The sequence below is a fragment of the Salvelinus namaycush genome, chromosome 27, assembly GCF_016432855.1.
Source record: "Salvelinus namaycush isolate Seneca chromosome 27, SaNama_1.0, whole genome shotgun sequence".
Classification (NCBI taxonomy): Eukaryota; Metazoa; Chordata; class Actinopteri; order Salmoniformes; family Salmonidae; genus Salvelinus; species Salvelinus namaycush.
Genome location: NC_052333.1, coordinates 28,702,390 through 28,726,766, shown reverse-complemented (window position 1 = coordinate 28,726,766; position 24,377 = coordinate 28,702,390). Strand labels below are relative to the sequence as shown.

The 24,377-nt window shown below is 42.0% G+C and overlaps 1 protein-coding gene across 2 annotated transcripts; it reads right to left on the bottom strand.

The window, feature by feature from the left end:
- Positions 1-205: 205 nt before the first annotated feature.
- Positions 206-24,377, bottom strand: LOC120022645 (exopolyphosphatase PRUNE1-like). Of its 2 annotated transcripts, XM_038966624.1 has the most exons (8): positions 24,171-24,377; positions 15,949-16,053; positions 13,583-13,788; positions 12,671-12,855; positions 12,266-12,424; positions 7,717-7,811; positions 4,203-4,361; positions 206-3,631 (listed from the first exon to the last, which is right to left on the bottom strand). In XM_038966624.1, the coding sequence occupies exons 1-8, from the start codon at positions 24,207-24,209 to the stop codon at positions 3,146-3,148; spliced, it is 1,434 nt and encodes a 477-aa protein (XP_038822552.1). In that variant the 5' UTR covers positions 24,210-24,377; the 3' UTR covers positions 206-3,145. The 2 variants fall into 2 exon arrangements, with proteins under 2 accessions (XP_038822552.1, XP_038822553.1); XM_038966625.1 differs by lacking the exon at positions 15,949-16,053.

Genomic DNA, 24,377 nt, shown 5'->3' with positions numbered 1-24,377 from the left:
ATGGTGGGAAAATGGTGAGAACACACCCTAAGAGAAATTAGACACTGCTGACTGGTGGAGTTCGAGATAGTTAGTGATAGGCACTAAATATTCCAATAGTGCCTTGTAGAAATGTTAGCTTTAGGTTATGATTTTGAATCAGATCAATCACCCAGAATCAGTTAGAAGCCTGAATAAAACCTGATGACAACACAAACTCTTAAAATCAATTTTTTTAATAGAAGTGCATATTTGAACATTTTCTCTTATAATCTCGTCATACACGTGATTTCGCATTCAGGAACCGCACAGCAAACACTTTTCATATTGCGTACTTGAATAAAAGGGAAGTTGAATCCCGATTGTCCTGCATAAAATTCACAAAACTAGCCTTGCTGAAAGGAACTGCATGTAGAGGGGTTGAGGGGGGGGGCATGTTTTGGATTAAAGCCATGAGAAACTGAAAAAGGGAACCAGTTTGGGTTAAAGAAACAACATTGTGAATGACTTGATGTCATTCAACCTATTTAGAAGCTAAACAAGTCCAGCAAGCTAACATTTCAAACGTTAATTAGAGAGATTAGAACACCACAGTGACAAGAGTGTTTACTAAAACATGTAATCATGACAAATGGTATGAAAAAAACAAACTCGTTTTAGTGTTCAAATTAAACTGCAGAGTCACTGAGCAATTACACTGTCCACCACATAAGCTACATTTCCCATGAAACCATTCAACAAAAAGTATATTTGGAGATAAAGAAGAAGAACAAAACAATTAGCACAATGGATTTTTTTTGGCTCATGCAGATTTAGCTGGCAAAAAAAAAACACAACTACAAGCCAAGCATTGCCAAATCCTTAATACCTGAGGCTCAATATAATAATCTTTCAGAGTATGTTTAATAACAAACTCACTATCAATACCATGCTAGCCTAGACACAACATATTATTTTACTATAAACTACTTCTCGCTGTGATGTAGAGAATAAATCAATGAAACTGCATGGTTGATTTATATAATCAAGTGGTATGATCAACTATACTATCTTCATTTAATATCTTCATTAAATGGTTCAGCACTGGGCTAGTCAACATTCTTAGATGTTTTCTGTTGTTAAAGATATATTAAATAAAATCTGGGAATTCTAACAAAGCCCGAAGTTCCAGCAAGACTAGCAGGATTCCATTTTAGTCCGTGCCGCCCTCCCTTATTCTCAGAGTTTGAAGTTCCACGATGCAAAAGGACTGGATAGGTGAGTGTATGGTAGAACCTTCACATACCCTATCGAACGAGGTGGAGCCATCATCTTATCACTTACCTATCGAATCCTTGTGATCTGCGAACACTGAAATGGTAGACCTCAAGGAAGAGACTAGTGACTGAAATGGAATCGGGCCACTGTCTAATGTGTTTGTGTCTATGCATTCATCTGTATGTGGGTTTTCCTAGGGGTGTATGCACATCTCTGTGGTACAGTAAGTTCAAACCTACTCCTCAGGCCCAACTACAGACAGCTAATGAAGCAGACATCTGCACTAATGCAGTAATGTTTCCTCAAATGAACCGCCACAAGGCTCCCTGGGGTATGCGACACAGATTCCAGATCAGATACCATCATCAGAGCAATTCATCACTAGCCCAGATCTGTTGATGCTGTATAGTCAACTCTGATGATAGGAGTTGGCAAGAGCACAAATAGATCTGGGAACAGGCAAATGTCTGGTAACTCAAAAATACAAAGGGGGGTATTAATAGAAATGTATCACCGTTTTTTGTAATGCAGGAATAACATGCTGAACAAAATTCAGCGCAAAATTGTATGCATGAAGTCAACCTCTGCATCAATTAATTTGTTGTCAAAATGTTATGATGTCATTAGGACGACATAATCAATGGTAATTCCCTGAATAAGTCTGGACGATAAACTAGACGATAAGTTCCACGTAAGATTTGTGTATATTTGGGCAGCTGAAGTAGCTTTGTGATCTAAATCTCAGAAAAACCTGCGAGCGAGAGAGAGAGAGAATATTTAGCACAGATAAACGTTTATTGGGATGAGTCTTGTCCTTGAGGCAAAACTATGCGATTTCCGGTAGATGGACCAGCCTCACACTCAAAAAATGTCTATATTGTACAAATTCATGAAAACAAAAAGGGTTTTGGTCTTAATTTAAGTTTAGGTTTATGCATTAGGGTTAGCAGTGTGATTAGGGTTAAGGTTAGGGTTAGGTTTGAAATCAGATTGTATGACTTTGTGGCTGTGCCAGCTAGTGACCACTCTGCAGAGCTGCCTCCAGAACAAGATTCATGATGGGAAAAATAAAAAGGAAACCTGCAATTTTAGAGATCTGACTGGGGGCAGGCAGTTCAAACGCATTGAATGAACAGCAGAGTTGCATCTGACATCTGGTATGTATCTCTCCACCTCTCTCTCTTTGTGGGGAGTGTGTGTGTTCTTCCCTTCTTTCTTTTCCAGATGGATTCCGACAATGAGGAGAACTATGGACTGAAACAAACCTGATCATAATGTCATCACGACATCACGCTAACCAAGAACTCCAGACACACACACACAGACACACGCGCTCGCACACACATGCCAGGAGATTTCACGTGCTCAATCATCAGCTCAATAACGCACTACTGAAGCTGTACATAGATAAGTTGCACTAAAAAAACAGCAAACTCTGCAGTTTTCAAGGACCAGGACTACTGAAACACATGCTGCAAAAATTGATAAAGTCCTTCTCCAGGGGCAATATTCTCCTCAAAATAAAGCTTCACTCAAATGCCTGTGACATTGAAATAGGCCCTTCAAAGATTCATTACATTAGTCCATCATGTATTCTCCAAATGTCCAATCTACTCCCCCTACACTTGGAGATGGCACTAACCAATGAGGCAGTCCCATGTACTCAGATGGGATAAGAGAGAAAACACTATTGAACCTTCATTGTTGTCTGGAGTCTTCACCAGTGAGTGAGTTACTGTACATGGCCCCTTGGATTGTCATTATAATTCGCTATGAGATGTCCCTTATGAAACATACAATTGATTGATATGCTTCTGAGTTTGAACACTCCTTATAGTCTTTTGGTTGGGTTGCAGTGCACGCGGACAGAGAACCAGGGGCACTAGGATTTAAAGGCATCAATAGAAGGTTATTGATCACCTGGCCAGCTGACATCTTTATTTTCCCCTGCTTCCCCTACCATGCAGCTGAACTTCTCCAAAATAGCTTCCACGCTGATCTGGGGCAGGCCAGCGTCCAGTGGACAGCCCTCCACCAGGCTGTTCATGGGTGTGGCCGGCACCTGGAAGTCCTCCTCCGTCCCAGAGTCCTCGGGACCCAACAGGCGGCGGCGGTGGTGCCGAGAGGCCGAAAAGCAGTGGCGACGGGCATCTCCATCGATACCAGGCGACCCCGTGGGGTCAAAGTGGTTGTCCAGCTCCTCAAAGTCCTCCGCCTCCCCACAATGCACTTGCTTCTTGTCCCACTCCTTCAGGAAGTCCTTGAGGATAGGTAGCACTTTCTTGCGGGAGGCCAGCGCGTTGCCTTGGAGATAGGACCTGATGTCGTTGAAGGGGCTGCTCATTGGAGAGATGCACAGAGAGGGGTTCCGGGCCTTTTCTAATGCTTGGCTCACCTACAGCAGAATGTGAAACACACTTAAAAGTGTATTGCTATTTCATAGTTGCCGTTTAAACATTGACTAATATTCTCAAATTGTCATGCCTGAGAGGATAAACACACTAATAAATAATAGCAACAGGCAGCATTGAATACTTTGATTTATCTCACTTACAGACATGCTTAATATCACATAATAATACTATTTATTTTCACACCAAGGAATAGTTTCTGAAGGCCAAAATTAAACTAACAAGGTAGGAAAGTAGGTTGGCACACAAAGTAGACCAATTTTTTATGTATATTTAAGCAGCAGGGAGGAAAGATTCACACCAATATTCAAATGGGCACTTTACAGTACACTGAACTCATATAAAATACTTTTCAATGTCAGGAACAGAAATGTGCCGCACAAAATTGGTAAATTCTGCCAAGTCTATTAGAGGGCTAGGTGGAACTATTACCTATTATAAAACCTACCCCATCAAATCCATAATATTATATTACTAACCCTATAAATATACAATCATCTCACATCATAGGGGTCTAGGGGTCAATATAAGTTGGCATGGAAGTGCAGTTCATACCTCCTCCCTATAGAGGGTGCTGGAGCTGTAGACCGCCAGCTGCCGATGAGGCTCGCTGCGTTCATTGAAAGAGATTGTCATGGCGACCACCGCACCAAAACGATGTTTGTGACAGAACTCACAAAGCTCCCGTTGTAGGCTCTTCCGCTGTAGGAACATCTGTTGAACGCATGGGATGACGTACAACAGTAAACAACAAAACTATACCATATAGAACACAGGCATGGGTTCAAATACTATTCAAAGTAACAGTAAACAACAAAACTATACCATATAGAACACAGGCATGGGTTTAAATACTATTCAAAGTAACAGTAAACAACAAAACTATACCATATAGAACACAGGCATGGGTTCAAATACTATTCAAAGTCTTTCAAATATTTTGAGCGTTTGCTTGGTTCCATTCTAAAAGGCAAGCTCAATCAAGTACAGATACAGTATAAATGACTTCAAATAGTTTTGAACCCAGATCGGTTATGGCATTTTGGGTCATGTTTAATTGTCATGCAAATAGCCACGGTTATTGTCATAATTGTCATTTTTGTAAAAAAATATTTGGAGCTTGTAATGCATCTTTGAAAATGAGCTACGACATACCTAATGAATACAACATAGCTTTGGTGACACCCCTGTCTTAAAAACGAATGGTTTTGACCGCTTGGAACGTTCATAAGTTAAGTTTCTCCTCCTGACCAGTGGTGGCAAAAGTACCCAATTGTCATACTTGAGTAAAAGTAAAGATACCTTAACCAGTAAAATACTACTTGAGAAAAGTAGAAAAGTATTTGGTTTTAAATATATAAATGTATCAAAAGTAAATATAATTGATAAAATATACTTAAGTATCAAAAGTAAAAATATAAATAATTTCAAATTCCTTATATTAAGCAAACCAGACAGCACCATTTTCTTGTTTTCTTTAATTTCCGGATAGCCAGGAGCACGCTGCAACACTCAGACATCATTAACAAATAGCCAGGGGCACACTCCAACACTCAGACATCATTAACAAATAGCCAGGGGCACACTCCAACACTCAGACATCATTAACAAATAGCCACTCCAACACTCAGACATCATTAACAAATAGCCAGGGGCACACTCCAACACTCAGACATCATTAACAAATAGCCAGGGGCACACTCCAACACTCAGACATCATTAACAAATAGCCAGGGGCACACTCCAACACTCAGACATCATTAACAAATAGCCAGGGGCACACTCCAACACTCAGACATCATTAACAAATAGCCAGGGGCACACTCCAACACTCAGACATCATTAACAAATAGCCAGGGGCACACTCCAACACTCAGACATCATTAACAAATAGCCAGGGGCACACTCCAACACTCAGACATCATTAACAAATAGCCAGGGGCACACTTCAACACTCAGACATCATTAACAAATAGCCAGGAGCACACTCCAACACTCAGACATCATTAACAAATAGCCAGGGGCACACTCCAACACTCAGACATCATTAACAAATAGCCAGGGGCACACTCCAACACTCAGACATCATTAACAAATAGCCAGGGGCACACTCCAACACTCAGACATCATTAACAAATAGCCAGGGGCACACTCCAACACTCAGACATCATTAACAAATAGCCAGGGGCACACTCCAACACTCAGACATCATTAACAAATAGCCAGGGGCACACTCCAACACTCAGACATCATTTACAGATAGCCAGGGACACACTCCAACACTCAGACATCATTTACAGATAGCCAGGGGCACAGTCCAACACTCAGACATCATTTACAGATAGCCAGGGACACACTCCAACACTCAGACATCATTTACAGATAGCCAGGGGCACACTCCAACACTCAGACATCATTTACAGATGAAGCATGTGTTTAGTGTGTCTTCCAGATCAGAGACAGTAGGGATGACCGGCGATGTTCTCTTAATAAGTGTGTGAATTAGACAATTTTCCTGTCCTGCTAAGCATTCAAAATGTTAAGAGTACTTTTGGGTGTCAGGGAATATGTATGGAGTAAAAAGTACATTATTTTCTTGAGGAATGTAGTGAAGTAAAAGTAAAAGTTTTCAAAAATATAAATAGTCAAGTAAAGTACAGATACCTCATAAAACTACTTAAGGTGTACTTTAAAGTATTTTCACTTAAGTACTTTACACCACCGCTCCCGACTGTGCCTTTCTGCTCGTAAAATTATTACCAACTTTACCCATTTCATGTAAAAAAAAATGTATATTGGGTAAACTATATCTAAATGAAATATAAAGTAGAATCCCTTCTCTTAAAATGAATGCATTGAGACGATTATTACGCTTATTTTTGTTAGTTCACAGTTATTATCCATATCCATAATTGTTATCCATAATTGTTACACAATTACACAATAACTGTGCCAGCTCTAATAGAAGGTATTTGTAAAAATAATACATTTACACTGGGACGGAGGAACTGCACTGCAGTTAAACAGAGTTACTTATTTGATGTGCATTCACCAGGAGTCAACTATCTGTATTAACTACAGTAGACTCCCACTTTCAACTCCTCATCTTCTGTAAGCAATGACTACCACCCAAATATCAGGGAGTATTCTTAACTAACAGACATGACTCCTGTCACTATTGTTTAGCCTGGTCTGAAGCAAAACTGTAGCTACTGATCTCATTTGTTTATGCTAATCAGACGGTAAAATATACGCTCTGAGCCATTAGTTGCATATAGCTGTCACTTTCGCTCCTAGATGTCTGTCACTGCATATAGTTGCACCTCCCCGAGGCAGAGGCTCCATTGTCAGAATGAAGAATATGAAAAAAGATCATCTCCCAGGATTAAAAGCGAGTCTGATAGCTAAATTGGTAACATTGTAGAGTGACTGAAGAGTATGACTGAAGAGGAAAGATTCTAATAGTGGAATAGAATTCTCCCAAGGAGTAGGAAATATGACTTGGTGAATCATCTGCAAACCCAAATTCGTTAAAGAGTTGGTTATTCAAAGGAAAAGTCGGCCATTTTAACGCATCGCTGTTAACGGAGAAGAGTAAAGGTTCACACACACACACACACACACACACACACACACACACACACACACACACACACACACACACACACACACACACACACACACACACACACACACACACACACACACACACACACACACACACACACACAGTATGATGCTGAGAGGGTGATGTTAAAGGTAGACTCAGACATATTCATTTACCATGAGGAGCAGGGCAACTTCCGACATAAACAAAGACTGTGCGAAGCAAGAGGCTGCAATCGTCAGCATTTGTTGTCACGCAGCTATCACACTGCATTAGAGAGATGCAAACTCCTGTGCAGATGTTTAACAGTGTATGTGTTGGTGCTGACGAGTGCAACCTCTTGCCTCACACTCTCTGGCTGCACTGCTCTTGTGGTGACCTAATATCGCTGAGTCTCAGTTTAAAGCAAGGTGGTGGCAGAGTGGATTAATTCAAGTATCGGCATGGCTAGACAGTACGTACATCTAGTGTCATGTACACAGCGCTGACTGCCAGTCTCAGGTCGCCTCTGGAGACAGCCTTCATGTCCTTCAGCAGGATCTGCTCTGTAGAAAGACCTGTAACACAAACCAATGGGACACGCAGTATTACAATGGCAGCATGTAATTGGGTAATGACACTACAGCAGATCATATACTGTATGTAGGTCCCTGTGTTTTGGTTAAATCATGTCACATGACCTGGTTTTTAACCTTTATTTGAAGCCTTTAAATCAAATTTTTAAAAATGTAGGTCATGTGACATGATTAACCAAAACACAGGGCACTACATATACAGTGTGTTCACAAAGGATTCATGCCCCTTGACTTATTCCACATTTTGTTGTCTTGCTGACAGAATTCAAAATTGATTAAATATTTGTTTTTTCTCTCACCCATCTACACACAATACCCCATCACAATGAAAAAGGCAAAACATGTTTTTAGAAATTTTTGCAAATTCACTGAAAATGAAATACAGTCGTGGCCAAAAGTTTTGAGAATGACACAAATATACATTTTCACAAAGTCTGCTGCCTCAGTTTGTATGATGGCAATTTGCATATACTCCAGAATGTTATGAAGAGTGATCAGATTAATTGCAATTAATTGCAAAGTCCCTCTTTGCCATGCAAATGAACTGAATCCCCCAAAAACATTTCCACTGCATTTCAGCCCTGCCACAAAAGGACCAGCTGACATCATGTCAGTGATTCTCTCGTTAACACAGGTGTGAGTGTTGACGAGGACAAGGCTGGAGATCACTCTGTCATGCTGATTGAGTTCGATTAACAGACTGGAAGCTTCAAAAGGAGGGTGGTGCTTGGAATCATTGTTCTTCCTTTGTAAACCATGGTTACCTGCAAGGAAACACGTGCCGTCATCATTGCTTTGCACAAAATGGGCTTCACAGGCAAGGATATTGCTGCCAGTAAGATTGCACCTAAATCAACCATTTATCGGATCATCAAGAACTTCGAGGAGAGCGGTTCAATTGTTGTGAAGAAGGCTTCAGGGTGCCCAAGAAAGTCCAGCAAGCGCCAGGACCGTCTCCTAAAGTTGATTCAGCTGCGGGATCGGGGCACCACCAGTACAGAGCTTGCTCAGGAATGGCAGCAGGCAGGTGTGAGTGCATCTGCACGCACAGTGAGGCGAAGACTTTTGGAGGATGGCCTGGTGTCAAAAAGGGCTGCAAAGAAGCCACTTCTCTCCAGGAAAAACAACAGGGACAGACTGATATTCTGCAAAAGGTACAGGGATTGGACTGCTGAGGACTGGGGTAAAGTCCTTTTCTCTGCCCTTTCCGATTGTTTGGGGCATCCGGGAAAAAAGCTTGTCCGGAGAAGACAAGGTGAGCGCTACCATCAGTCCTGTGTCACGCTAACAGTAAAGCATCCTGAGACCATTCATGTGTGGGGTTGCTTCTCAGCCAAGGGAGTGGGCTCACTCACAAGTTTGCCTATAAACACAGCCATGAATAAAGAATGGTACCAACACATCCTCCGAGAGAAACTTCTCCCAACCATCCAGGAACAGTTTGGTGACAAACAATGCCTTTTCCAACATGATGGAGCACCTTGCCATAAGGCAAAAGTGATAACTAAGTGGCTCGGGGAACAAAACATCGATATTTTGGGTCCATGGCCAGGAAACTTTCCAGACCTTAATCCCATTGAGAACTTGTAGTCAATCCTTCAAGAGGCGGGTGGACAAACAAAAATCCACAAATTCTGACAAACTCCAAGCATTGATTATGCAAGAATGGGCTGCCATCAGTCAGCATGTGGCCCAGAAGTTAATTGACAGCATGCCAGGGCGGATTGCAGAGGTCTTGAAAAAGAAGGGTCAACACTGCAAATATTGACCTTTTGCATCAACTTCATGTAATTGTCAATAAAAGCCTTTGACACTCATGAAATGCTTGTAATTATACTTCAGTATTCAATAGTAACATCTGACAAAAATATCTAAAGACACTGAAGCAGCAAACTTTGTGGAAATTAATATTTGTGTCATTCTCAAAACTTTTGGCCACGACTGTACATAAATACTCTTATTTACACATTTATTCTTTGAAAAATTCTTCAAGCTCCGTCAAATTGGTTGTTGATCATTTCTAGACAACCATTTTCAGGTCTTGACATAGATTGACAAAGCAGACTGAAGCAGGTTTTCCTCTAGGATTTTGCCTGTGCTTAGCTCCATTCCATTTTCTTTTTTATCCTGAAAACTCCCCCAGTCATTAACGATTACAAGCGTACCCATAACATGATTTAGCTACCACTATGCTTGAAAATACGGAGAGAGGTACTCAGTAATGTGTTGTAATGGATTTGCCCCAAACATAACACTTTGTATTCAGTACAAAAAGTGAATTGCTTTGCCACATTTCTTTGCAGAATTACTTTAGTGCCTATTGCAAACAGGATGCATATTTTGGAATATTCTGTACAGGCTTCCTTCTTTTCACTCTGTCAATTAGGTTAGTATTGTGGAGTAACTACAATGTTGTTGATCCATTCTCAGTTCTCCTATCACCGCCATTCAACTCTGTAACTGTTTTAGTCACCATTGAGCGGTTTCACCTGAGCGGTTTCCTTCCTCTCCGGCAACTGAGTGAGGAAGGACACTTGTATCTTTGTAGTGACTGGGTGTATTGATACACCATCCAAAGTGTAATTAATAACTGCACCATGCTCAAAGGGATATTCAATGTATGCTTTTTTTTAACCAATCTACCAATAGGTGCCCTTCTTTGCGAGGCATTGGAAACCCTCACTGGTCTTTTTGAATGAATCTGTGTTTGAAATTCCCTGCTAGACTGAGGGACCTTACAGATACTTTTGAGGTAGTTATTAAAAAATCATGTTAAACACTATTATTGCACACAGAGTGAGGTCATACAAATTATGTGACTTGTTAAGCAAATGTGTACTACTGAACATATTTAGGCTTACCATAACCTAGTTTGAATACTTATTGACTTAAGACATTTCAGCTTTTCATTTTTAATGAATTAGTACAAATATCAAAAAAACATAATTCCACTTTGACATTATGGGGTATTGCGTGTAGGCCAGTGACAAACTCTCAATCTAAATGTAATACATTTTAAATTCTGGCTGTAACACAACAAAATGTGGAAAAAAAGTTCAGGGGTGTGAATACTTTCTGAAGGCAAACAGCCCTGACCCCTCCATGGTAGAAGTTAACCAGACACGCACACAGAGCCAGGCGGTATGTCAGACTGTCACTAGGAGCAGACTTCAGCTGGTTGTAAAATTATCAACAACCTCGACTAACCTGCACCCCCTGCACATTGACTCAGTACCGGTACCCCCTGTATATAGCCTCGTTATTCTTATTGTGTTACTTGTTATTATTATTTTTTAAACTTTCGTTTATTTGTTAAATATTTTCTTAACTCTTCTTGAACTGCATTGTTGGTATAGGGCTTGTAAGTAAGCATTTCACAGTAAGGTCTACACTTGTTGTATTCGGCGCATGTGACAAATAAAGTTTGATTTGATTGTATAAGTGATAAACAACAACACTCTATTTCTATGGTAAATTACCACAACGCAGGGTGTAATGTGGTCAAATACAGTCAAGTATTGGATTTTTATCTCTGACACAATGTTTGTAATGGCGTCGAAATAAGGATGCATAAGCAAAAAAGAACCCAATACCTACTTTAAAATATGGTGGTGGATCTTTGATGTTATGGGGCTATTTTGTTTCCACTGGTCCTGGGTCTCTTGTTAAGGTCAACGTCATCATGAACATTACCCAGTACCAGTATAACATAACACATAGTAAGATAAACCTGGAATGTGGTCGACACAAGGGAGAATGACTGTCCCCTTTCATTGAAGCCCTGGAAGTCCAAGGCCGACCGCAGACTGCAGGCATTGTTAGGAGAAAACAGGATCCCCCATTAAAGTGAATTGAAAAATGGCAATCGTCATGGTCAATCTTTGTGTAAAGAAAACATTACTTAGAAGACAATCATGGTACCAATATCGCGGTACCCCGGTCGGCCTTCAGCTTGAGTTAATCAATGAGAGGGGGCAATACTGAGCTAGCCTGCAATGTCACTTCTTGGAGTAGCTCTAACTGCGCATGTTATGTCTCCATTAGACGCCATCTTAACCGACTTCATTTGGCTTGAATGCGCTATTGAGTCTGCACATAGGAATGAATGGTGTCACGTGATCGATGGCTTTGTCCAGTCATTGGGTCAAGAGAGCAGAGGTTCCTACCTAAAGGGTTTGACATATTAGTTTGTTTACTTCTAGATGAACACTCCACAACATTCTTTTGACGTCGTGTAAAATCTCACATTTACTCTACAACACTCTTTAAAATACGGGTAACACTTTATTTGAATGGTATGTCCTAACAGTGTCATAATACTGGCATAATAATGTCATATTGTCATGACATCCTGTGTCCCTGAATGTCAAGTGACAAGGCAGTGTCATTTTGTCCACCTGTCAACACTTTTCCCATGGCGGGTTTTGCTTTATTACCTGAGATGTCAAACTTGGCGCTCTGTAGGGACTGGAAGAGGGCGCCCCTGGGTGGCAGGTCGGGGAAGCGCGACTCCAGTAGGCAGGCCAGATGGCTGTCCTTGGGTGTGACCTTGCCCGCCTCTGGTGCCATGTTGACACAATCCAGCACGATGGCCCCTATGTGGGCACACTGCCAAGTATAGGTGAACTGAGCCAATTGTTACCGCAGGCATTGACAAACAAGCGCAACTAAAAGAGAATTGTTGATTTCAGTAAAAATTCCTCCTGCCATTTTCCCACTGCCTAGTTCTGAGGTATGCATTGTTTAAAGACCCGGAGACACTGTGACCCTCAAGTACTGGAGTTTGGCACGTGTTATAGAGAATGCTGGACGTGAGAGAATTATTACTGTGGCAACCTTACCGTATAATAATTGGGCCACCTGTCTGTCTAACACTTCAGGTGCCTTGTGGTGAATGTACTCCGTCACCAAGGTGGCACAGGAACCCACGGTTTCCATGGTGACCGAACAGGAAGTGGAGGGTGTCCTCTCGAGGTGGTGGTGATCAATGACTTCCACAACTGCCTCCTCCAAGTCAATGTCGGGACTACGGGGAAAAGTTGGAGTTGAGTGAATATTGTGAAATACATTGTGTCATGTATCCTTAACTGTGTGTTTTCTGCCTCCCGAGTGGCGCAGCCATCTAAGGCACTGCATCACAGTGCTTGAGGCATCACTACAGACTCGGGTTCAATCCCAGGCTGTGTTACAGCCGGCTGTGACCAGGAGACCCATGAGACAGCGCACAATTGGCCCAGCGTCGTCCGGGTTAGGGGAGGGTTTGGCCGGCCGGGATATCCTTGTCCCATTGTGATCTAGCGACTCCTTGTGGCGAGCTGGGTGCCTGCAAGCTAACTTCGATCGCCAGCTGGACGGTGTTTCCTCCGACACATTGGTGCGGCTGGCTTCCGGGTTAAGCGAGCAGTGTGTCAAGAAGCAGTGCGGCTTGGCAGGGTCGTGTTTCAGAGGACGCACAGCTCTCAACCTTCACCTCTCCCGAGTCTGTAGGGGAGTTGCAGCGATGAGACAACTGTTATGAAATTGGGAAGAAAAAGGGGTAAAAAGTAACACGTTTTCTTAATCTGGGTCCGGGAAACTGGACCTCCACATATCAGGCACTTCCCCACAAAGTTGTCCTGTGTTGTCAATATTACTTGATACTGTAGGTATCATTGGTAGAAAGTCTGAGTGAGAGAAAGGCAGAGATGGCAAGGGAGAGAACGTCAGAAAGAGAGTGTGAGAAAATAAAGAAGAGTCATGTTGCAACCCCTGACCTAGGAAGCACGTTGTGGTCCACTAGGGAGAGCACCAGCCTCTTGGCTCTATGGAGCCCTGCCAGGTCCACCTCGTCACGGAACACCAGAGCCTCTGGTGGAACCCCGCTCTCCTTCAGCAGGAACACGTTGTCTGAACGCAGGGGGAACTCGGCCCTCGGGATGTTCAGCACTGGCACCACAGTCTTACACGAGCTGCCAGACGTCTGGGAACAAAGGGGATGGAAGAAGAGGAAGGGAAAAGGAGGAGAGGAGGAGAGGATGGAAGAGGGAGACCAGTTTAAAACAGACATCTGACACCAACACACCTTCCTGCTGAGGTTCGCTGGGATTCCTCTGCAATGTTTTTGTCCACCATCTCAGGCCTTTGGCGGATCTTGAGTATCTGAGGCTGTGTGAATATTTCATGAGTAGCGGGGGCGTATAGGCTAGCGAGCAGCTATAGCCAGGGGTTAGAGAGGGCAGATGGATCAATGCAGTAACGAAAGATAAGGAGAGACCGGTGGCTGGTGGCCAGGGCACAGACACTGCTTTTATGCTTGAGTATGATCCGAGTGACTCTGAAGGTTGTCTGATCCTATTTTGGAGAATTCTGGGCATTTTGGTTACGCTTGGTCAAGCTATGGACCTCAGACCTAGAAATGAGTTACTCACAGAGTTCATTCTGAGCCGGGGGTGCTTCAGGACTTGGCCCAGCTCTCTCAACGCTATTAACAAGTTAAATGAGGAGATTAATTAGTGCATAGCAGGACGTATTAATTTACCAATTTGATTTCAAACAACCACAACATAGAGTCTATGGGTCTTCATACCAGAAGATTTCCAGAAGGTACACTACATCACCAAAAGTATGTGGACATCCCTTCAAATTAGTGGATTCGGCTATTTTAGCCACATCCGTGGCTAACAGATGTATAAAGTCAGGCACACAGCCTTGCAATCTCCATAGACAAACATTTGCAGTGAAATGGCCTTACTGAAGAGCTCAGTAACTTTCAACGTGGCACCGTCATAGGATGCCACCTTTCCAACAAGTCAGTTCGTAAAATTTCTGCCCTGCTAAAGCTGCCCCGGTCAACTGTAAATGCTCTTATTGTGAAACGTCTAAGAGCAACAACACTCACTACCAAGTTCCAAACTGCCTCTGGAAGCAACGTCAGCACAAGAACTGTTTGTTGGGAGCTTCATGAAATGGGTTTCCATGGCAGAGCAGCCACTCACAAGCCTAAGACCACCATGGCAATGCCAAACGTCGGCTGGAGTGGTGTAAAGCTCGCAGCAATTGGACTCTGGAGCAGTGGAAACACGTTCTCTGGAGTGATAAATCACGCTTCACCATCTGGCAGTCCTAAGGATTTATCTAGGTTTGGCGGATGCCAGGAGAACACTACCTGCCCTAATACATAGTGTCAACTGTAAAGTTTGGTGGAGGAGGAATAATGGTTTGGGGCTGTTTTTCCTGGTTCGGGCTAGGCCCCTTAGTTCCAGTGAAGGAAAATCTTAACACTACAGCATACAATGACATTCTAGACGACTCTGTGCTTCCAACTTTGTAGCAACAGTTTGGGGAAGGCCCACGTGCTCAAAGTGAGGTCCATACAGAAATGGTTTGTCGAGATTGGTGTGGAAGAACTTGACTGGCCTGCACAGAGCCCTGACCTCAACCCCATCGAACACCTTTGGGGTGAATTGGAACGCCGACTACGAGCCAGGCCTAATCGCCCAACATCAGTTCCTGACTTCACTAATGCTCTTTTGGCTGAATGGAAGAAAGTCCCCGCAGCAATGTTCCAACATCTAGTGGAAAGCCTTCCCAGAAAAGTGGAGGCTGTTATAGCAGCAAAGGGGGGACCAACTCCATATTAATATCCATGATTTTGGAATGAGATGTTCGACGAGCACACATACTTTTGGTCATGTAGTGAATGTATTTTTGGGTAACAATTTACTAAACCCCCCTGTTATATAAGGGCTACATAACACTGTCATAATCATGGCATAACTGGTGTCAGCTTATGATAACTGACGTTATGTCATGATTATGAGTGTTATGTAGTCCTTATGACTCAAGTAAAGCAGGGGTGCCGAAACAAAATGAAATCTCAGTAGTGAGACACCCCAAAAATACATGGCTTATAATTGCATAAGATCATTCTGGAAGCCTCTTGCGAGGGCCAAGTTTGTCAAGGGCACTAGGACCCCACTTCCAGCAGCCCTGAAGTAAAGTGTCAATTACTTGTTACCATATAAAAAACCTGAACATATGAGAAGGGGAACGGATACTTCAGGTATGGTAACTCATTTTCGACCTGGGTTGAGGGATTCACTAATGAGAGGCGGCACAGGCTAGAAGCTAGCTGACTCACTTTGGACAGAAAGTAGGCGAAGGCGAGGGACGACACCATGGAGTCGAGGTCACAGGCCTCGTTGCCAAGGACAACGTGGATCCCAGAGCTGCCCTCCGAACTGCCCTAAGGAGGGGAGAAGGAAGGAAGGAAGGAAGGAAGGAAGGAAGGAAGGAAGGAAGGAAGGAAGGAAGGAAGGAAGGAAGGAAGGAAGGAAGGAAGGAAGGAAGGAAGGAAGGAAGGAAGGAAGGAAGGAAGGAAGGAAGGAAGGAAGGAAGGAAGGAAAAGAGAGGGGGAAGTAAAGAAAGTGGGAAAGTTCCTTGTCAGATTTATACATTGTAGATTTCTAAACCGTTTTTTTTTTACACAGCCAAGGCTACACTAGTCAAAATGTAAAAAGCATTGGTATTGGCTAAACAGTCACCAGAATGCAAGATACCTGCCTGCAGTCAGTTAATGAATAGCCAAGAATAGCCTAGTGAAACAAATCCCATGTTGACAGACTGAAATGGTAGACCTATATTTAATTCTGGCTCACAGTAGTTAGTTAGCATCTAGCCTATGCTATCATTTTTGGACTGCTGCTTTTAATCTACTTAGGCTATGATAATCAAAGAACATCACCTACTTTAAAGTGGCACTCCAGTCTACTTTTCACCTAATTTAACAACTGATTTACTTAACAATAGGCACATCTCAATAGGTGGTCCAGATAAGTCATGACATAGCACAAGTCATGCTCCTCTATTGTTCCTCAAGAAGGAGGGCCGATGACATCCAGATTCCCATCAGACCAACTCTTTGAATGGCCTACTCCTTGAAGTTTGCTGTTGTGTCAAAAAAAAAAATAATTTTGCTCAAAACTTATTCCTTTACCCTTTAGCTTTTCAACAGTAAATGTTCAAAAACTGCCACGGGACGTCTTTAATAACAATGAGTGAATGTGCAGCTACAACTATGACACAGCCTTATTGGACTCAGCGAGATCATTTTGCCATCGACTGGTAGACCGACTGTGATAAGGAGTGTGATTAGTATCGCTTTATCTGTGAAAGAAACAATGTTATTATTGACACCGGGGAGACGGCCTTGCTGTGACGTGATGATGGCAAAGCTGTGACAGCACTAATTACCAGTGTGTGTGTGGCAGTATGGCAGGACACAAAAAGCAAAATCAACTGTCTGGCTTTAGCTAAGTTCTTCTGAAGCACTCTGCTATACATTGAGAACACTTTAATTAGCTAGTTCAGTTAGTTTATGAACCTAACTGCTGGAAACCTGTCATTTATCTGTAAACCAGGAGAAGATGTCCAAACACTAACTATTTTTTAGGGATTTATATGCTAACAACTACTTTGTCCCTTAGGGCCACCATAGATTTAACAATCAACCTATACGATTGGTCCACCATTGTACTTTGTGAACCAGTGTAACCAGTGTAGGATCTCCCCTGTTGATCTCAACATATTGAGAATTGATGTGCATCCTATTGACTTCAATGGTAAATCAAGAAATATGTCCAGGTCTGCCTTCTAGACAGTTTTTTCTCCCCATCAGTATGGGCTGTAGCTTAGTGTGTAGACAACTGGATGGAGAGAGAGCCATTTCGCCCCATGTTAAGTGCCCAATGTAAGTGCCCCGTGGGCGACACTAACGGGAAGCCAGTGTGAGTGTACGACAACATGGCGTCATGGCCGCCCAGCCTCCCCTTCCCTCTTATCTCCCTCTTCCCAGCGTGCTCTTATCTCCCTCTTCCCTCCCATCAGGCGTAGCAGTGGACAGACCCGGGCAGGCAAACAGGAGCCAAGGGAGGCTATATTTAACAACAGAGTGTGTGTGTGTGTGCAGAGCTCTTCAACCGTGAATCCACGACAGCCCCATGGTAAACAGAACGAATCAGGGCGACGTCTACTACAGCTATAGTAATCCAGTACTGCAGTATCCATTCAAAGACGAGGCTAGAAATGTAAACAAGGGTTAGATATGAGGTGAACAACTTGGTTGGTGGGAAAACGTAGGCCTGACACAAATACGGAAGTGTAGAGGAGGAATGTTATGATAGTACCATGATTATGACAGGATGCTCTGATTCTGATCTTCATGCATGTCCTTGTGCACCTGTTTTGTGCGCCATTCGCAGATCAAGTGTAGACAACGGTGTTAATGGGAAATGCAAACTGTTTTGCAACGGGCTTCATATTCAACTCACTCTATTGCTGAGAAATGTCAATGACTGTTACATAATAGGGCCGTGCTGTTTTCTAACAGTTATCCTCATATCCCACGCTAATGTGAATTCGACCACATTCACAGAGCAATCCATTTAGGCCTGCATTTGAGTGCAGCATTCAAGCCAGGGATCACTTTGAGCCAGGTTGCTGGCTTCATTGGGTTGATATTGATGAGCCAATAGTGTTCCATTACTACTGAAACACAAATCATATGCAGTAAGGCACGCTGGCTACTCTCACCCGTTCCCCTTTCTGAGAGTCCCATCATAGCTCTCATTCCATCTGGTTAATGTAAAACCGCACCACACTGAGGCATTCTCTCTCCAATCCACTTAGCACAGGCCTCAGGGACTCAGAGAGATAAGGCTGAACCGTGGAATTGGTGGATGGAGTAGCAAGTTGTTTGGAGAGAGGGAAGAGAGACAAACCCCTAGTTTTCCTCATTCTACGCTTCTTTTCTCATCCTCATCATCAGTATAACTTTTCAGCTAAATAAATTCCACCTTGATTCCCCTTTTGTTGGGTATAGTGTTTTTTAGGTAGGTAATGGGTATGGTTTAACTTTAGGTAATGGGTATGGTTTAACTTTAGGTAACGGGTATGGTTTAACTTTAGGTAATGGGTATGGTTTAACTTTAGGTAATGGGTATGGTTTAACTTTAGGTAATGGGTATGGTTTAACTTTAGGTAACGGGTATGGTTTAACTTTAGGTAATGGGTATGGTTTAACTTTAGGTAATGGGTATGGTTTAACTTTAGGTAATGGGTATGGTTTAACTTTAGGTAATGGGTATGGTTTAACTTTAGGTAATGGGTATGGTTTAACTTTAGGTAACGGGTATGGTTTAACTTTAGGTAATGGGTATGGTTTAACTTTAGGTAACGGGTATGGTTTAACTTTAGGTAATGGGTATGGTTTAACTTTAGGTAATGGGTATGGTTTAACTTTAGGTAATGGGTATGGTTTAACTTTAGGTAACGGGTATGGTTTAACTTTAGGTAATGGGTATGGTTTAACTTTAGGTAATGGGTATGGTTTAACTTTAGGTAACGGTTAGGAACTTGGGCAGGTTGACATTCCTTAGATAGACAAAACAAAAAACATGCATAAACAAAATGCTAAACAGGGTGGTTCGAGCCCTGAATGCTTATTGGCTGACAGCTGTGGTATATCAGACCGTATACCACAGGTATGACAAAACATTTATTTTTACTGCTCTAATTACGTTGGTAACCAGTTTATAATAGCAATAAGGCACCGCAGGGCTTAAGAACAGCCCTTAGCCGTGGTATATTGCCCATACACCACACCCTCTCAGGCCTTATTGCTTAAATAGACCATTTTGTTTAATCTGTCTGCATATTTCAAGACATGGCATATGAGGGTGCAGTGAGATACCCAATGGGTTGGACGATATTTTCTCGTCAATCATCTTTTAAAAAACGTAGACTTAAAAACTGCAAATCAACCAATCGTCTGTCGTTAAAGAAATGGAAAAGTAAAATGCTATATTATCTAAAAATGTAAAGTGTGATTTGAGGCCATGTGGCGGAAAGTGATACAGGCGCTGGAGATGGGGGTGTGTTCTAGTGGGTCTGGGCAGGTGTGATGTAGTTGATGTTTGTATGATGTTGTTGTTTGTATGTGTATGTTTTGTATTGTTTATAAAAGATCAATTAAATCACAACAACAGAATTATGGCATACACAGTCAAGGAAGGAACTATCTGACAGATATCTACTGTAGAGGTCGACCGATTAATCGGAATGGCCGATTAATTAGGGCCGATTTCAAGTTTTCATAACAATCGGTAATCGCCATTTTTGGACACCGATCATGGCCGATTACATTGCACTCCACGAGGAGACTGCGTGGCAGGCTGACTACCTGTTATGCGTGGGATGCAAGGAGCCAAGGTAAGGTGCTAGCTATCATTAAACGTATCTTATAAAAAACAATCAATCTTAACATAATCACTAGTTAACTACACATGGTTGATGGTATTACTAGTTTATCTAGCTTGTCCTGCGTTGCATATAATCGATGCGGTGCCTGTTAATTTATCATTGAATCACAGCCTACTTCGCCAAACGGGTGATTTAACAAGCGCATTCGCGAAAAAAGCACTGTCGTTGCACCAATGTGTACCTAACCATAAACATCAACGCCTTTCTTAAAATCAATACAAAAGTATGTATTTTTAAACCTGCATATTTAATTAATATTGCCGACTAACATGAATTTCTTTTAACTAGGGAAATTGTGTCACTTCTCTTGCGTTCTGTGCAACAGAGTCAGGGTATATGCAGCAGTTTGGGCCGCCTGGCACGTTGCGAACTGTGTGAAGACTATTTCTTCCTAACAAAGACAGCCAACTTCGCCAAACAAGGGATGATTTAACAAAAGCGCATTTGCGAAAAAAGCACAATCGTTGCACGAATGTACCTAACCATAAACATCAATGCCTTTCTTAAAATCAATACACAGAAGTATATATTTTTTAAACCTGCATATTTAGTTAAAAGAAATTCATGTTAGCAGGCAATATTAAACTAAGGAAATTGTGTCACTTCTCATGCGTTCATTGCACGCAGTCAGGGTATATGCAACAGTTTGGGCCGCCTGGCTCGTTGCAAACTAATTTCCCAGAATTTTACGTAATTATGACATAACATTGAAGGTTGTGCAATGTAACAGCAATATTTAGACTTATGGATGCCACCCGTTAGATAAAATACGGAACGGTTCCGTATTTCACTGAAAGAATAAACGTTTTGTTTTCGAAATGATAGTTTCCGGATTTTATCATATTAATGACCTAAGGCTTGTATTTCTGTGTGTTATTATATTATAATTAAGTCTATGATTTGATAGAGCAGTCTGACTGAGCGGTGGTAGGCAGCAGCATGCTCGTAAGCATTCATTCAAACAGCACTTTACTGCGTTTGCCAGCAGCTCTTCGCAATGCTTCAAGCATTGCGCTGTTTATGACTTCAAACCTGTCAACTCCCGAGATTAGGCTGGCAATACTAAAGTACCTATTAGAACATCCAATAGTCAAAGGTATATGAAATACAAATGGTATAGAGAGAAATAGTCCTATAATAACTACAACCTAAAACTTCTTACCTGGGAATATTGAAGACTCATGTTAAAAGGAACCACCAGCTTTCATACGTTCTCATGTTCTGAGCAAGGAACTTAAACGTTAGCTTTTTTACACTTTGTTTTTGCATTATTTAAACCAAATTGAACATGTTTCATTATTTATTTGAGACTAAATTGATTTTATTGATGTATTATATTAAGTTAAAATAAAAGTGTTCATTGTTCATTCAATATTGTTGTAATTGTCATTATTACAAATATATATATAAAAATCGGCAGATTAATCGGCATCGGCTTTTTTGGTCTTCCAATAATCGGTATTGAAAAATCATAATCGGTTGACCTCTAATCTACTGTCTCGGTCTATTGAACATACCGATAGCCTTGCCCCATCACTGAAAAGAAAGACTGCTGCAACCAATAACATTAAATTGTCTTCAAGTGTTTGATTATGGAAAAGATGAGCATGTTGAGGGCCCCTCAACCCGTGAGTGTGTGGGCGTGAGACAGGACAGGCATACAAAGCGTTAAGCTCCCCAGGTAGAGTAGTCAGAGACGACCCCAGACATAAACATCAACACTTAGTCTCCAGCCATGTGAGGAGGCCATAATGTGAAGTGACAGTAGCTAAACTAAGGCTGCCCAGTGCCCATCAGAACACAGAGACCTTCTGTGTGGTAGTATTCAGATATAATCTGGCCTAAGTGGTTGATGTGGACCAAACAGAAGCATCTGACTAGAGGGCAGAAACATTAAATCTTACAGACGACAAGAGCCAGGAAGTATGCCACGAAGCTTTGATTAAGCCCATTTAAAATGGGAACTCATACTTAGAGAAGGGGGGAGGATGCTGGGAAAGAATAACTTTTAAGTGAATGAATCAAAAGGCCACTACAAACTACAACTAGGCCACTACATACTACAACTAAGCCACTACATACTACAACTAGGCCAATACAAACTACAACTAGGCCAATACAAACTACAACTAGGCCAATACAAACTACAACTAAGCCACTACAAACTACAACTAGGCCACTACATACTACAACTAAGCCACTACATACTACAACTAGGCCAATACAAACTACAACTAGGCCACTACAAACTACAACTAAGCCACTACAAACTACAACTAGGCCAATACAAACTACAACTAGGCCAATACAAACTACAACTAAGCCACTACAAACTACAACTAGGCCAATACAAACTACAACTAAGCCACTACATACTACAACTAGGCCAATACAAACTACAACTAGGCCAATACAAACTACAACTAGGCCAATACAAACTACAACTAAGCCACTACAAACTACAACTAGGCCACTACATACTACAACTAAGCCACTACATACTACAACTAGGCCAATACAAACTACAACTAGGCCACTACAAACTACAACTAAGCCACTACAAACTACAACTAGGCCACTACAAACTACAACTAGCCCACTACAAACTACAACTAGGCCTACATCCAGGCTGTATCACAACCGGCCGTGATTGGGACTCCCATAGGGCGGCTCACAATTGGCCCAGCGTCGTCCGGGTTTGGCTGGTGTAGGCTGTCACTGTAAATAAGAATTTGTTTTAACTGACTTGCCTAGTGAAATAAAGGTTAAATAAAAAAATGTAAAATACTACAGTGTCTTACGGAGAGGGTTTTAAGAAGGGAATTCAATTCAGCCCATTACATGTTTTGATTAGTCTCACGCTATGTCTCGAATGTGTTCTCTGATTCTCTCTCGGCCATATGATATCCCACCACAGCTGTTCTCTGACGGAAGGGGAAAAAACGAAAGTAAAGCAGGTTAATGGTGACTCCTCAAGAGTAATCGCCGACCCCTTGAAATTAGACACCTTCTCTTTAAATCTTTGCTGTGCCTGACAGCCAAAGACAGCGGCATTCCATACCAAGGCTGCAGGGGAAGGAGGGAGGGGGGATGAGATGTCTGCCATTCAGGCATAGTGACAGAGGTGTCACCTAATATCACTATTAATGTCACATGCACAACAGTCAAGCTGTTGGACCACAGGAATTTGGAAGTGAGAGCTTTAGCCCAGACTCCAGCTAGAGAAAGAGGGAGGTGTGCGTGTGCCCACATAGCCTATATAAACAAGGGGAACCCACCATGCATGGCACCTTTAGTCTTGAATGTACACACAGGCAATACAGGGAGCAGGAGATGCCAGGGTGGGATAAAAAGGGAATAGCTTAAGAGGCTTTTTCCCACTATGTCAGGTTCTTTGCACTCGACTAAAATGTCATACAAATCATTAACCCTCATGGCATTGGTCATCTGACTCTACTGTGACAACCCCTTGCAAAACATGCTGAAAACATACCAAAGATGCAATATGTGACAATGACTGTTATTGAAGTTTCAGTGTGCAGTATTCTACCTCCTCTTGCTCTCTGACAATTCTAGCTCTTCATCCACACATCACCTCCTTATGAGTCATGGCGCTCTGTGTTTTTGTGTTAGACCTTTTACAAGAAAAGATTCATCATCTTCAGGAAAAACATTTTTTTGAATCTTGAACCATACTGCAATTAGACTTTCAATTCAGCTATGTTGTAACTTGAGAGAATGAATCAATAAACTCTCAATTTTAGTTGACAGGTTGTTAGGATATGCATACATTATGAATAATAGAATAGTAATATAATAGTAATAGGCTAGCTAATTTAATAGTAAAAGCAGCAAAGTCTTGGAAAAAAGTGACCAGCCTCTGTGACAGTAATTTAGACAGTTTGAATATGTAAATTAATTGCGTGAAAGACAGCAGAGAGCACGCGATGGACAAGGCTAGTCATTAAACAGAGCAAATTAAACATTTGTAAAATATGAAATGCAATGTATAGTAACGTTAAACGTATTCGTGTGTGTGCCTACCTTTAATGCAGCGCTACATCTCTGTAGAAACCCCTCCATTTTCGCCAGCGTAGAGCACGCCTGGGATATTCTGCCAAACAGAATGTTTACAGACCCGTGTCCTCTGCAAAGACAAGTTGACGAATATCCTACATCACGTTTTGAAAAGCAGAAGCTACTGAAGGGTATAAAGTGGTAGTGATGGGTCGTTCGCGAACGACCGGTTCT